At 37.4% G+C, this 16,687-nt stretch overlaps 1 protein-coding gene across 2 annotated transcripts in view; it reads left to right on the top strand.

The window, feature by feature from the left end:
* Positions 1–13,980, top strand: part of LOC110100214 (nuclear pore complex protein NUP160) — a gene marked incomplete at its 3' end in the record, with an annotated part of 51,229 nt that extends 37,249 nt beyond the window's left edge. For both annotated transcript variants that reach the window (XM_020827632.2, XM_020827633.2), the window contains 6 exon segments: positions 12,609–12,677; positions 12,772–13,090; positions 13,157–13,288; positions 13,391–13,496; positions 13,605–13,676; positions 13,845–13,980. In XM_020827632.2, the coding sequence (XP_020683291.1) occupies positions 12,609–12,677; positions 12,772–13,090; positions 13,157–13,288; positions 13,391–13,496; positions 13,605–13,676; positions 13,845–13,980 (834 nt within the window).
* Positions 13,981–16,687: the final 2,707 nt, after the last annotated feature.

Genomic DNA, 16,687 nt, shown 5'->3' on the forward strand with positions numbered 1-16,687 from the left:
GGAGATTTGTGTTGCCACGGACCTCAGTCCATATTCCTCGCCTTCTGCAGGAGTTTCATGTGAGTACTGTTGGAGGTCATTTAGGGGTGTAGAAGATGTATAAAAGGTTGGCAGCGGAGTTGTATTGGAAGAGGATGCATAAGGATGTGGAGGAGATGGTGGCTAGATGTGAGGTGTGTCAGAGAAGCAAATACATGGCCATGGCTCTGGGAGGTTTATTGCAATCTGTAGCTCTTTCAAACAGTATGGGAGGAGATAACCATGGATTTTATAGAGGGCCTGCCCAGGTCTCAGGGATTTATAGTGATTTTAGTGGTGTTGGACAGATTGAGCAAGTACACTCATTTTATCCCCATATGACATTTGGACATGACAGTGATAGTGGTAGCGACATTCATCAAAGAGGTGGTCAGATTACTTGGGATACCATAATTTATAGTATCCAACCATGATAAAGTGTTCCTCAGTCATTTTTGGAGGGAGCTGTTCAATATGCAGGGGACGATATTGAAGAGGAGCACTGCTTTTCACCTCCAGATTGACGGGCAGATGGAGGTGGTAAACAGGAGCCTATTGACTTGTGATGTTTTGTTTCTGAGACATCTCGGCTGTGGGACAAATGGTTGGCATGGGTGGAGTACTGGTACAATACTTAATATCATTCTACTTCAAGGATGAGTCCTTTCAAAGTCTTATACGAGAGGGACCCACCCCACTTGGTGCACTTTGGGCAAAGTAGCACTCCAGTCTCGTTGGTGGAGCAGTACTTTTAGGAGAAGGATATGATGTTTGATGCAGGCAAACTAAAAAGAAAGAGCCAATAGAGGAGAACACTATGACAACTAGAACAAACTCGATTCAATCTAGAAAACCGACATCCAAACAAAACACCAAAACAATCCAAAGTCAAACAAATGAAACAAAATATAAGAATAAAAACAATATCCTCAGAACAACTGGCAAGCGGTTTCCTCACATACAACGAAAAGCAGGTAAAATATGATAAGTGTTTAGGGCTTGCAAACCAAGGGTCCACCACAAGAACAAGGTCCAACGTCCAACCAAACTCCTCCAGCTAATGTCACCAAATTATGCCAACAAACACCAACAATAGCTCAAGAAGAAGGATACAAGTGGAGTGGAACTTGCATAGGGAAGAAGAGATTAGAAGCCAAGACGAATTAGAGAGGACGAAGAGATAATTGGAACAAACTCTCAAGCTTTTCCAAGAAAGGAGAAGAAACCCTCAGGTTTTTAGAGACTTTTCTCAAGATAATCAACAACCTTCTCATGATAAATACATCTCTAATTTATAAGAGACAAGGGGGAGCCAAACATCCAATTTCCACATCCAACTGAACCAATCAGGTAAGGGGAAGAGGAAGGTCAGTAGGAAAAATAGAACATCACCTGAAAAAGGTAGCACAAAAACCGCGTAAAGCAGCCACGAGAAAGCAAACAAGGAATAAACCGAAAAGGCAGCATAGGGGACCGGAACCAACTCCCACCAATGGGAGGAGAACTAGCCACGGGAAACAACACTAGGAAGAAACTGAGGGGGCACAAAGAAGGGGAAGAGTCAAGATCCAACTCCACATAATGAGCTAAAAGGAAGAGTACCTTTTCAAATTAATGAGTTAAATAGTGCAATTACTCCTTCAAATAATGAGCTAAACATCAGTTCAAACAATAATGAGCTAGAACCAGGTAGCTTCCAAATTTTTAGCATAAAACCAAAGCAGTCAAGGCCCAACCCGAGAGGCAACAAGCAGCCCAAAGACCAAAAGAACCCAAGAAGCTAACACACCTAGGGCTTGCCATACCCAAGCACTACCTACTCATGATCATTGGATGTTCTCCATCATTGGATAGCATAAAAAACATAAAAAACAACTATAATATTCAAATTAAAATAAAATGAAAATAAACTAAAATATGTATGCATCAATTCCCCTATGGTGGGAGAATCTCATCTCATGATGAGAAGGCTTGAACAACTTTCTGAAAAAGATCCAGATGACAAGGGTGATTTGGTTATGGCTTACTTTTGTCGCCAACAATTTCATGTTGGTACTTTTAGTAAATTAAGCAGGAAGAAATTTGGGTCTTTTCATATTATAAGAAAGTTGGGCACGAATGCCTATCTCATGGATTTCCCTATTACTTTTGGCACTTCTCCTGTGTTTAATGTTTCTGACCTTTCTTTGTATGAAGGAAATTCTGATGATTCTGTGGAAGTTGAAATTTTGTTACTTTTCACATCTGTTCTAAACAATGATGATCAGATTGAAGATGTTATTAATGTCAAAGTTACTAAAACTAGACATGGCGAGCACAAGAGGTTCTTGGCAAAATAGAACTGTGTAGCTTCAACACTAACTTTATTAGGCAATGACAACAAATTTCTATCTAAAATATGAGGTATAGGCTGACCATAAATAATCTCAAGTGGAGTTTTTTCAGTGGAACGATTAACATAATTATTATACGCAAACTCAGCTTGGGGCAATATTAATTCCCATTGGGATGGCTTCTCACCAGCAATGCATCTCAGTAAATTTTCTAAGCTTTGATTGACAACTTCAGTTTGTCCATCGGTTTGTGGATGATAAGCACTACTAAACTGAAGAGTAGTTCCTAATTTTGCCCAAAGTGTTCTCCAAAAGTGACTAAAAAATCTAGTATCCCTATCAGAAGTGAATGTTCGAGGAATGCCATGGAGACGAACAAGTTCTTTAAAAAATAAATCAGCAATATATGAAGCATCAAAAGTTTTCTTGCATGGGATAAAGTGTGTTATTTTGCTAAATCGGTCCACAACAACAAAAACAAAATTATATTTTCTTGCAGTAACTGGCAACCCCAAAATAAAATTCATAGAGATATCCTCCCAAGGTTTATTTGGAATAGGAAGAGGAGTATACAAACCAATGTTTTGAGAAACCCCTTAAAAGCTTGACAGATTTTACATTGTTTTACGAGCTTAGCAATTTGCTTTCTCATATGAGGCCAGAAATATTCCAAGTCATATGTAGAATATTTAGATCAAGCTTCATTCAACTTTTCACTAAAGTAAGCAATAGACTTTCCTTCCTGTGTATGCACAACACCAACACCAACCTGAGAAGCATCACAATCAACTTCAAATTTTTTTTTTCAAAATTTGGCAGGCTAAGGGTGAGAGCTTGACTCATTTTTGCCTTAATGATTTCAAATGTTTGTCAGCTTTAGGTGTCCACCTTAATATTCCTTTTTTCAAACAATATGACAGACTTAAAGAGGTACGACATCGCAAACAACTTGATCTTTGAAAGAACTTCCAGTTGTTAAGCTAACGGTGCATTTTTTTGTTATTGGAACCTCACCCCCTTCCTTGAACCAAGAGATTTTATAAGGTTTGACAATTGGTTTGGATTTCAATTTAAGCTTATCAACCATTAGATTTGAAACAAAATTTCCCGAACTCCCACTATCAATTATTAGCGAGCAAATTTTTCCCTCAACTATGCATGTGGTTTTGAAAATGTTTTTCCTAAGCCACCTATTCCCATTTTCAATTTTTGTTGTTAAAACTTGTCGGATTATCAAAAGTTGTTTGCCCTCATCGCCCTCCAAAAGTTGTTTGCCCTCATCGCCCTCCACATCGACTTTTTCCAATTCAACTTCATTTTCAGGTTCATATTCATTTTCTTCCTCTTCTTCTATTTCCTCATCATTTTCAATGTAATTATTTCTTGGTGGGTTGTTTCTTCTACAAGCCGCAGATTGATGACCATAAAGTCCACATTTGTAACATAGTCCAATTAGTTTTGATTGTTCAGTAGGTTTAGGTCCCATTATTCCTTTACCCTTATCCACATTTTGATTTTCAAAAGATTTAATTTTCACACCCGATGTCCCTACAGAAGTTTGTGAAGATTGAGTTTTAACCCCGCCAATATGTCGTCGCTTATATGTTTCAGTTATTTAGTTGTGACCCTTTTGATGTTGTTTTTCAATTTTCAATGCCATACGATAAGCCTTGTTAGTTTTAATTATATGGTGCAAATTCAGTTGATCTTGGATTGTCCACTTTAGACCCTTGATATACCTTGAGATAGTTCTTTCTTCGGATTCATCTAAATCATTTCTAGATTGGAGTTTGTAAAGCATTTCAATGTATTCTTCAACAGATTGATTACCTTGACGCAGGTTATTAAATTCTTGAAAGATTGTTCGTACATGATTTGATGGCAAGAATTTCCCTCTCATTTTCTCTATCATTCTTTCCAAGTTTTGAATTTTTTCTTTCCCTCGCTTTAGTCTATTGTTTTGCAAATTCTTCCACCATGTGAGTTCATGCCTAGTGAGTTTTAAGCTTGCAAATTTGACTTTCATGTTATCCGGTATTTCTTTCCATTCAAAAAAATGATCAATTTTTTCTACCCACTCGATGAATTGGTCGGGTTGAAGTTTACCTTCGAAGTTATGGACATCAATTTTAATCCCATAATCCCATTTTCGTTGTCGCCTATTTTGGTTCCTAGGGACTTCCTCATCATTTTCAGAAGTTTGAATATTAAGATTGTTGACATTTAAGTTAGCAAGAGTATTAGCCATATCAATCATTTGATTTTGCAAATCCGCTAACTATTGCATCATTTGTTACGAATCCCCTTGATTATTAGACATTTTAAAATTCTTAATAAAGAGACTCCCACCAACCAAGGATTTGCTAACTTGCTATGATACCAAACTTGATGCAGACAAATTAGAACGAAAGAGCCAATAGAGGAGAACACTAGGACAACTAGAACAAACTCAATTCAATCTAGAAAACCGACATCCAAACAAAACATCAAAACAATCCAAAGTCGAATAAACAAAATAAAATATAAAAATAAGAACACTATCCTCAAAACAACCGACAAGCGATTTCCTCACATGCAACGAAAAGCAGGTAAAATATGATAAGTGTTTAGGGCTTGCAAACTAAGGATTCACCACAGCAACATGGTCTAATGTCCAACCAAACTCCAACAAATGTTACCAAATTCTGCCAACAAACACCACCTATAGCTCAAGAAGAAGGATACAAGTGGAGTGGAACTTGCATAGGGAAGAAGAGATTAGAAGCCAAGATGAAATAGAGAGGAGGAAGAGATAATTGGAACAAGCTCTCATGCTTTTCCAAGAAAGGAGAAGAAACCCTCAGGTTTTTAGAGACTTTTCTCAAGATAATTAACAACCTTCTCATGACAAATACATCTCTAATTTATAAGAGACTAAGGGGAGCCAACATCCAATTTCCACCTAAAACCGAACCAATCAGGTAAGGGGAAGAGGAAGGCCAGTAGGAAAAATAGAACAGCACCCGAAAAGGCAGCATAAGAACCGGGTAAAGCAGCCACGGGAAAGCAACCAGGGAATGAACCGAAAAGGTAGCACAGGGGACCGAAACCAGCACCCACCAAAGGGAGGAGAACTAGCCACGGGAAACAACACCAGGAAGAAACTGAGGGGGCACAAAGAAGGGGAAGAGGCAAGATCCAACTCCACATAATGAGCTAAAAGGAAGAGTACATTTTCAAATTAATGAGCTAAATAGTGTAATTACTCCTCCAAATAATGAGCTAAACATCCGCTCAAACAATAATGAGCTAGAACCAGGTAGCTCCCAAATTTTCAGCACAAAACCAAAGCAGTCAAGGCCCAACCCGAGAGGCAACAAGCAGCCCAAAGATCAAAAGAACCCAAGAAGCTAACACACCTAAGGCTTGCCATGCCCAAGCACTATCTACTCATGATCATTGGATGTTCTCCATCATTGGATAGCATAAAAAAACATAAAAAACAACTATAATATTCAAATTAAAATAAAATGAAAATAAACTAAAATATGTATGCATATTTTCCCTTATGGTGGGAGAATCTCATCTCCTGATGAGAAGGCTTCAACAACTTTCTGAAAAAGATTCGGATGATGATTTTTCAGTTCAATAGCATTCATCCAAGTATAGTCTATCAAGGGTGATTTGGTGGGGGTCTGATTGCAATGAGTTTCAGCCCTTGGGGTTGGGCCCATAGAGTTAATTCAGAGAAGGTGGGTGGGCTAGGTGTAAAAATTCAAATTTAGAGGGCTATTTTGGGATTTACTATGTTTTGTATGCTTTAAGTAGATTGTTTACCCTAAGGTTGAGTTTTTGATGTTATGTTTTGGTTGAATTGGGAGTTTCTTAGGTTGAGAGGGTTCTAGTTGGCTGCTATGGATTTTAGAGAGCCGGATCTTCTTCTCCAATTAAAGTTCCAATTGTATCTTGTCTTTCTTTCCTTGCTATTTCAAAAAAAAGTATCAGTGGCGTGTTCTTCATCTTATTTTGCAATTTTTTGGGCTGCTGAAATTAAATTTCAGCCACGATTTTATCAATTTTTGCATCCATTTCCTATCACTTTGTTTTGAAGCTTTGTTGAATATTGCTCATATCTTTATCTAAAAGATTGTCATCAACCCACTTATCTTCGCAATTGATTGGGTAAATTAAGATATCTTATGTTTTGTTAAGCTAGTTTGTCATTACTTACAAAACTTGTTTCTTAGACTTTATGTTTTATCGTATGACAGCTTATAATGGCATTTTTAAATTATGAAATTTTATGATTATATTATGAATTGAGAAATAATTCTCTAAAAGCTCACATAATCTCTCTAATCTTATCTTCCACTCGAGCTTTGGTTGATCTTATTGGATATTTACCCTCAAATCTAAAGTATACATTGTTTGGAACTTTCCATGAATTATCAAATTCCTAAAAGTTCAAAACTTTTTGGAAGTTTTTGTAGGCCTTTAGAATGCTTTTGATGAACCCATACAGTTCCAGTAATTAAATGTTTCTAGGTTATTGAGATATTTAATGTAATTTTTAAATTGGTGCAACTATATTAAGATTGTGCTTGAACTTTTTGATATTTGAATCTGGCGTCTTTATTCTATAAATAAAAGGCTTAGGATGTTATTTTATAGTTTGAAGTAATTGAAATTATCCTCAATTTTCTCTGCATGAACAAATTATATTTCTCTCATAATCCCCATAACCAAGAATCTTATGAACTTCTCTCGATATTTTGAGTGTATCCCTCATTTGTTTTACGAAATCAAGTGAATTAAAGCCCTATTTCTTCCTAATTTGACTCTCTACAATTCTTCAACTTTTCTTCTGCCTGAGTGCTCAATGAAAATAGAATGGGGCTTTCATGTGGAGAAGCCTTGATTAGAGTTTAGGGACCACCAATTGCTTAGTGATTTATTCATTATCGCCCTTTTGATTTTATAGTTGAAAGCTTCTTGCATGCGTCTTCATTGGTTTCCTTAGAAATCCTAAATTACATACATTGGTTTTTTTTTTCCTCGTAAAGATACCCAAAAAGTGTTCTCGCACAGGAGTACTTATGTCACGACCCGGCCCGGTTAGCTCGCAAAGGCGAGGCGGGAACAGAGGTCGGACAAGATGAGAATAAACTTTCAAAGCATAACATCAAATCATTTTAACATAAACCAAACATCTTCAACTATATAATGAAAGAGCCACTAAGTAAATTCAAGTAGAATTTTCATTTTTCATTCATCTTTTAAAAGAAATATGTACATAGAGAGTTCTTCCAAAAGAAAGGATCCAAACAAAATTAACCCTCACAAAAAAATCTACACATACAACCTTCTATCATCAAAATAACAAATCTCAAAAGAACCTGCCGCCCGTCGTCTCTCTATGACGGTAAGTGCGCGGTGGTTGGTCTGCCATCTATCCTTTCCTAGATCCTCCTGAAAAGTGTTCCCACAACAAGGGTGAGTCATAACTCAATAGGTGCGAATGGAGTTTAAATAAAACTTAGAATCAAGAGAAAAAAACTATAGCATGCTTAGATATTTTAACAAAAGAATCATCAACATAAAACAACTTTTGCTTTAAGGAAATGCATACCTTTACCATTACCTTCAAATGCTTATTCCTTCCATAACATTTGCTTTCTTCTTTTTTTTTTTAAAACATTGTGCCTTAATTGACAATCTCAAATGCATATAACATGAGTATGAAAAGTTCATAATAGTTTAATATGAAAATATAACACCCGTCTCGGAAGTATCACTTGTACTGATCAGGTACATAAAATTAGCCATTCCTTTACCATTGGTTCATAAGAACCATTCTTTATCATGGCTCATAAGAGCCTCCTTTACCATTTCTCAAAGGAGCATCCTTTACCATGTGATACTTCCGCGTCAACATGCACATACACTTAATACTTTCATAATCATAAGAGATGCTTTATGTAACTATTCATAAACTATGCAAGTGTATGTTTCCATAGGGATATGCATGCTTGTTATGGTCATGTGTGCATTTGCATGTAAAGAGGAAAAACATGTGTGGTAAGAGTAAATAAATGAGCATGGAATTCATTTATGAGTTGTACATTTGCATAAAGAGAACATTTGCATTTGCTTTAAGTGTCCATGAACTTACAAGGGAACATGAGCCATAAAAGTTTCATAATAAGCATAAAAGAATTTGTCATTTCTATGTAATCAAATGAAAGGAGAGTCGTCTAAATTTATAAGAAAGCCTATTCCACCTACCTCAATCCGTGCACCTCTTTCGTTTGCCCGATCAAGTCCTTTCCTTCCACACGGTTAAAATCTAGAAGAGACATACAAAAATGTATAAGTAACTAGTCTCTACACATTTTTCTAAATCCTTAATCTAAGGTAATAAAAGGATTCTTTCTAATGTCATAACTACGCTTTCAAGTTAAACCCCTCCACCATTTATGATATCTCTCACTCACATTCTCTCTAAATTAGGGTTTAGTCAAAAACTCTTAGGTTTTAAGCATGCCACACCTCTCCTTACACTCAAAACATAAATAAAATATCTTTAAATTTCGGAATTTATTAAATAAAAAATTAGGAAATCTTGTATTTCAAATAAAATCCATAAATTAGCCTCTAAAATCCTCCCAAATACTAATAAAAATCATAGGGATAAAAAATTTCTTAATTAGGGAAAAACCCTAAATTTCAAAACTCAAAACTTTCATCATTCTTACATTATTCTTCAATTAGAAGCTTTCCGATGGCATTAGGAATTATTCTTAAGAAGGCACCCAAAAAAATCCATTTTAAGTAAAACCCTAAATTTCACCAACTCAAAATATTCTAAATAAAACCACATTCTTAGCATAAAAATATCTCCTAATCATTCCATAACAATCTCCCATTAAAATTCTTAAAGAAAATCAAAGTTTTCTCAAACCCTAGTTTTCATTTCTTAGAGAAAACTCAAGGGAAGGAGGAAACTCAAGCAAAACACATACCTTAGTCTTCCCTTGGATTTCCCTACGTACTCCTCCACGAATGGCCGCCGAAAACTGCTCCCAAGCTCACCGGAATCGCCTCTACCCGCGTGCTCCCCCTCTCTCGTTCGGTTTGGGCCGCACGAAGTGAATGGGGGACCGAAATGTTTTGGTCCCCTATTTAGAATGGAAATGTTCTCATAATTGCACAATTTACCTATGTGCCCTCACTTAAACTCTCCTCCCTTCAAAGGTTACCAAGGGCAAAAATGTCATTTAGAACTTTCCGGAAATTTTAACTCTCAAAATACTCAAAATCCGATATATGTTCTATACATCAAAACGATCAGAATTTTGCGCTCTATTTTATAAAATTTATTGTGTCGAATTCTGACGACTTTGAAATTTTCACTTAAAACTCGTCGTGGCGCTTTGAAAAGCGTGCGAGGTCTAAAATGGCATTTTGCGGGTTTTACAACTTATATGATGGATGACTCCTTGGAAGAAGTTACATCAAAGTCACAAAACCATGAGTGATGGGACATCGGAGCTTGGAAAGTCTATCAGAGATATGGCCGTCGATCTACGGCCACGAACGAGTCGATGTATTTTTGAATCATATTATGTATTTGTCTACTATTATTTTATATTTGTATTTGCTTTTGTTACTTTTCACTTTTACCTTTTATTAAAGGGAGGTCATGTGTAAGCTCAAAGGGCATTGTTGTCTTATACTTTTTGAGTCCTTTGTATGAGGCTATTTATAACTCTTATGTTTCTCTTCTCATTGTCAATGAATGAATGATAAAAATTTTTCATTGCTTGAGTTCTTTGTGAGATCTTGAGAGTGCTTGGGAGAGAAATCCCTAGGAGAAGGAAATCGGATCACCCACCTTGGAGATGGCCGGGTTCGTGGTTCTTCTTCTCTATCTCTTTTCCTCTTCCCTTCGTACCCTAACCGCCAGCCACCTAAAACCCCTCTCACCACTCAAGCTGCCGGCCATCTTAACCCCACCCAACCCCCACCTCCCTCTCCCACAACATCACCCACGACCAACCCATAAGCCGCCAGCCCTCCACTTGGATTTCCCTCCATCGCTTGCAATTACCTCTTTCTTAATTGGGTACGAATATTTTAGGTAATTCAATTGCTTTGCAATTCGAATTTATTTGAATTTGAAAAGTTACCTAAAATACCAATCCTATTTTAGGAGAGTTTTCAAATCCTTTCTTATTTGATTTTAATTTAAATTGGGATTAAATATTTCTTCCCAAATTTAATTCTTTAATTTAAGGAAGCATTAAAAGCTTCCTTAAATTCCTCCCCCTCCATTAAAAGCCGCCAGCCCCTAGTGGATTCCCCTTGGGATTTATTTCCTAAACCCAAGATACTCTCTAGGAAATAAGTCAAACCTTCTCTCCACCTTGTTTGGCTGAAATTTCCAAGAGCCCCCATCTCCTTACTACTTTCCCAAAATCTCATATTAAGTTTTGGAAACAAATCCCAAGCCCACTCTCTCTTGCCGTTGCCCCCTTTCTCCCTAATCTCTCTCCCCACTAATTTTTCTCCCCTTTTGGAATTAATTTCAAATTCCAAAACCTCTCCAAGGTAAAATATGAAATTAATTTTAGATTTTAAGTTCTCCTCCCTCCCAAAGTCTAAACCTAATTCCCCACACGTGGTTCCTCTTCCCTTGGCCGAACCATCCTCCCCTTCCTCCTTTCCTTAAGAATAGAAAAGCCACCTCCCCTTTTCTCTACTTAAAGTCTAGAGAGAAAATTTTCTCCCTAGTGAAGTCTCCAAGGTAATCAACATTGATCTTCGTCTACACTCCATTCTTTCAAAGTCAATGAATGGCCGATCCGGAGCTTGACTACGGATTCGTTTACGACGAACAAGGCAACGTCAACATCCTCCACTCTACCTTCGATTTCAACCCAGAAGTTAATCGTTCCATTGAAGAATACATGAACCGCATCATCTTTACGCTTTCGGAGGCCATTGACAAGCAACTTGCCAACGTCCAGTGGCAAATCGCTTCCGGACCATCCCAAGGGTGAACTTTTTCCCCTTTTCATTTAATTTCCTAATCCACTAAGCTTGTAGGTGGTGATCAAGTCACAAGGAGCCGTGCTTTGCCTTCTGCCTTTGCTTAGTAAACGTAGGATTGAGTGTGCTTTCTATGTTGCTATCTTATTGTTAGATGAGGGATTTTGTTGAAAACTACTTATTTCGCTTGTTATTGATATTCTAAGTTATTTTAATAATCCAAATGTTTGGCATGTGATTTGGCCTAAGCGTAGCTACCCCTCTTACGTTTTCTTTTATCGTTTTGATTGCTAATAGTCTTAGTCATAATTGTTCTTATCAAAGTCGTGCAAGTTCTTATTGCATACAGTCAAAAGCATTGTAGTCCTACATCAATGAGGCTCTTATGTTAAAAGTTAAAACGGAAAATAATTTGATGACTAAGAGTTTGGGCTCTTAAAAATAGTATTAGAGCAATATACTAGTTTGAAAATAAGAACTAAGTATCATACAATGCAAAGTGCTACATCATGGGTGCAACCTCATTAACCCTTCTTGACACAAAGTGCTACATGTTTGGAGCCATTTCTTGAATGTATAGGGGTCACCTCTACAATTTTATTTGCTTTGTGAATGATTTTGGGTTAAGAATATTAACAAAGATGTCAGTTATTTAATTGAAGGAGATTGTAAAGCCCCTTAAGTGAAAGAAATCGAAATTCTTAAAACTCATAGGGCCTTTTGGTTAAATGATTTTAATTTAATTAGAAACTTTAAAGTTAAGTGTGCTTGTACAAGAATACACTTGGCTTGGGTGATGCATTAGTAAAGTTATACAAAGAAAACAAAACCATGACACCCTAAGGCCATGGTGGACGGTTTCTCGAAGTTTTGAGAGTTTCGGGATGTGTGGCAAAGTTATGAAGTATGGAATTAGAAATAATTATTTTAGATGCTTAGTCGGAGATTCTTAATACCCAATGCATCATTCAACATGGGAGAATGGAGATTGAGAATTGACAGAGCTGGCCTCAAATAGTTGGGAGAAGGCTAATGAAGTTTTTTTTTTTAAGCCAATGAAGATGATGATGATGTTGTTATCTCATGTCTTGGCATTTGTTATATGTCTGCCTGTTTTATCTTCTCAGCCAGCTATACCTTTTTTTGTGTGGCAATTCTATCTTTCTGAATGCATTTAAATGTCCTGTAGTATAAAGCTAACCGGAGTCATTCTTCTATTTTGCTTAGGTTCTCTGTGATGGCAAGTTGCCTTTTGTCGGAATGGCCGAAAAGGTTGAGCAAGAGTTATTTTGGAAGGTTTTATCCTGCTCCAGTTGCTTTCTGCTTGAAGGTTTTTCAATAGCATATTGCATTGTAAGGTCATTTTTAAGTCGTGCTTCAAACTTTTCAGGCTGAGCTTTCTGATATTTATGCGAGGCCAAACCTGTACAAGTTGCTTTATTCATTTCAAGCATCTCGTAACAACTGGAGAAAGGCTGCTTGCTACATTTACCAGTATTCTATTAGATTAAGAAATGAAGTACGTACAGATGATACGGGAAAGTTTTCTGCAGCCCTCCAAGAGAGTTTAGAGGGATTATCTGCAGCCATCAATGCACTGCAACTTGTGGATCATGCTTCTGCCTGGATTGACTCTAAAAACACGGATAGTTTTTCTACTGGTCATGGTGTACCGCATAAAAGAGCTCGAAATGTCCTTGAAGAAAAATGTATGAGGTCATTATCTTAATATCTTATTTCTTCTTGATTACATAATAATATTGTATTATCTCCAGCTGCTCTTAGTGATGATTTTCAATCTGAGAGGCTACAATACATTGTTGACATTAAAATGCTTGAAAAAGAGTACGTGCTAACCTCAGCCCACTATTTGCTTTCACGCGATAAGGATAAGTTTAACTCTTCAGGTATCGGATATATTTATTTAATACGTAGCCTTTTGGCTGCCATTCTAGCATCTACATTCTGAACTGCTATGTAACAACGTGTTTTGGTGTGCTACACTACAGGGAATCAGAAACTTTCACATTTAGTGGATATGCTGATCAAAGAAAATTTTTACGACATGGCTTTTACAGTTATTTTCACATTTTGGAAGGGTTCTACATTAAATAGGTATAAATCAGCTATCCATCCCAGCAGTACACTGATAAGAACTGTACTTTTCCGCATGATTTATATTTGGCATGCATTAGATAAGAAATGAGATTTTTTTTCACGCAGGGAACTTGAGCAGGCTTTTATCACTCTCTCAGAAAAATGTTTCTTAGGAGGAATAGTTTCTTCACCTTTCAGGTGAGTTTTCATGGTTAACTGTTGAAGATTTTTATTCATGGGCATCATTTTTAGTGTAGTTATCATCTTCTTTATTCCTGATATGTTTGTCTTGTAATTCATGCGCATATTGCTTAAAATTAGTTTCTTTGTTTTCTTCTTATTTTCATTTTGATTATATTTTCCCAGAAGCGTTGGGACAGTACATAACGTTTTGCTACCATCACCTGACGATGTAACACATATTGATGGGAGAAATATCTTGAGTTCTATGATCAATCAAATCAATGGAAATGGTCACTGGGAGACCCTTGAACTCTATCTAGTATGTACAATTTTCCATAATCTTCATATGTGCTCTTCCTCCTAATTTTTTTTATTCTTAATTTTATTGTAATTGTAATTTTTATTCGTGAAATAAAAATAGCCTTTGTAGTTTGCTGAGCCTTGAATGTCAAACTTGGAAGTCCTTAATTTGTTCCGAGTACATTTAGCTGCTATCGTTAATTTCTTATTGTGAAAGCTAAGTTGGTTAAAAATATATACGCCATCCATACAGGAGTTCCATCATTCTTTTATAGCAGCAATAATTAGTTTATGTATATTTTTACTTTTAAATTATGAAGAAATTAAGGGAAAATTTAATTCCATTGTCCGTCACATATAACTATTGTGCTTGGAAAAAAATGTTTGTGAACCAAAAGAGTCCTAAGTGCACAACCTTTCTGCAGATTGGAAAAAATTTTCATCTTTGTTTAGTATCGTTGAACCCGAACTGGGCCCTTGATGGGGACATCATATTTCGACACGTGTACCATCGCCGGAGACGCCGATCGACGGCCATGATTCAGAGCCTTTATTTTTGATGTTTTATTTTATTCATGTCATTTATATTTCATGTTTTTCCTTTTGTACCCCTTTGAGGGAATTAGTGTTTATTGTAGCCCAAGGGCGTTGTCGTCTTTATGTATTTTATTTCTAGATAGCCTATATAAAGGCTTTGTCATTGTATTTGAGATTATTATTGAATGAATGAAAATTTTCCATTATGTGATCTCTTTGTGAGTTCCAAGATCTCTTAGTGAGTTCTTAGCATGAGATCTCTTTGTGAGTTCTCCGTGTATTAGTTCCCTTGATCTTCGCCTCACCCACAAGCGACACCATCCACACCATCAACTCGGAAGAAGTCGGACCATCCCCCCCCTCTTGCCGCCGCCCCTAGACCCACTCGCCGACCACCCCAACTTCACCGGCCGGCCTCCTTGCCGTCGGTCCTCCTCCCCTTCCTCCACCACCACTCCACCTCCTCTTTCAACCCCTCATTGAAATTTGATTTTCAAGTTTGAATTTCTTTCCAAATTTGAAAATCTATTTTTGGAAAGTTTTCGAATAAATCCAAATTTTAAGTTAAGATTTTATTTGGATTTTATTTCAGAAATTTTCAAATCAAATTCTAAGTTTGGAAACCTTCTCCCCCTCTCCCTAACTCACTCTCTCTCTCCAACCAATTCGCCGGCCTCCCTAAAGGGAATTCCCATTAATTGAGCAATTAATTTCCCTCCCCCCTTGTTTGAAATACAAATTAATCCTAAATATCCTCTCCCTCCAAGTCATAAATCAAAACAAAACTGAAATTATTTTTAGTTTTTTTTTTCAAATCTCCTCCCCCCTTGCTCTACCGCCGGCCCCCCTTTAAGGCTCAAATAAATTAAAATTTATTGAAAGCCTTAATTACCTCTTGATTGGAAATTTGAATCCTAAATTTCCCTCCCAATTCCTTAAACTGAATTTAGACTTCAGTTCTCAAAACATAACCCTCTTCCTCTCACCCTTACTCTACCGCCGGCCTCCCCCTCCCCTCTCCAAACCGCCGCCCCTCTCTCCCCCTTTGGAGAGCCTCTTGCGGCGACCACCCTTTCTCACCTTCAAGAATGCATGGAGAAACCTGAGTGGAACTTCGGGTTTGAGTACGACAACCAAGGGAGAGTTAACATCCTCAGATCACCCTTCTTTGATGTAGGCTTTGATTTCGACGACACCGTCGAAGAATATTTGGATCGGATTCTACCAACATTAGTGGATTCCATCGATGACCACTTTTCCGTCTACACGTGGATCATTAAAGGTCGTCCTCCCGTGCCACCTCTTCCTCTCCTTCCCTACGGATCTACGGTACCGTCGCCCTCGGAGTGGTTTCATCACTTGTGTGGTTATTCTTCTTCCAACGAACCTAGAAGTAGGTGAATGAGCGTAGCCTCAAGGTGAGACAATCGCTTTGTTAACCGCCGGATTCTAGTTTGCTTTTCATTTGCTTTACTATTTATTACCGTCGTTATTTTATAGAACTTGCTAATTTAGGTGTAAACTCTTGCCTAAGCGTAGTTGAATTCTAAGATCTTTGAGAATGCTTCAATTTTGAACAACATTAAGATTGCAATTTCATTATTTGAACAAGATTTTATTAATCTTCTAAATCCAATTCCTGGTTTCAGATCATCTTGGTATCAGAGCATGGCTAGCATGGTTTGTTTTTGCTAGATGCATCTTAGGAGTCGAGTTTACCTTACCATTGGTCGTTTACATGCATAACATCATCTAGGTAATTTTATTCACTGTTTAACTTTGCTGTCCAATACTTTTCTGCATGCTATTTTCATTGTAAACGTTCATATTTACTTTACCTAAGTGTTGTCTTTGCCACTCACCACCTACCCAATCACCTAGGTCACTTACCACCCTAGAAAACATTGCTGTCCAGGACTTTTCCTGCACTGTTTAGTGACTTTTAGGTGCCCTTAAACCCTTGTCAAGTTACTGTCCACACTTTACAACCAACCCACAACACTTAGACAACTTACACCATCGCGTTAGGTTGCCATCCCTAGTTTTCCTGCAGCATATTGAAGCCTTAGGAGCGTCCTACCGTAGTGTGTAGGTGCTGCCCACCACCTCAACACTTCCCCGGTCAACCCATAACCTTCACCCATGGATCCACAACACCTCCAAGCTACCCTCGACCTCATTTTGGGCCA

This window comes from Dendrobium catenatum, unplaced genomic scaffold (assembly GCF_001605985.2).
Source record: "Dendrobium catenatum unplaced genomic scaffold, ASM160598v2 original_scaffold_53126, whole genome shotgun sequence".
Taxonomy (NCBI): Eukaryota; Viridiplantae; Streptophyta; class Magnoliopsida; order Asparagales; family Orchidaceae; genus Dendrobium; species Dendrobium catenatum.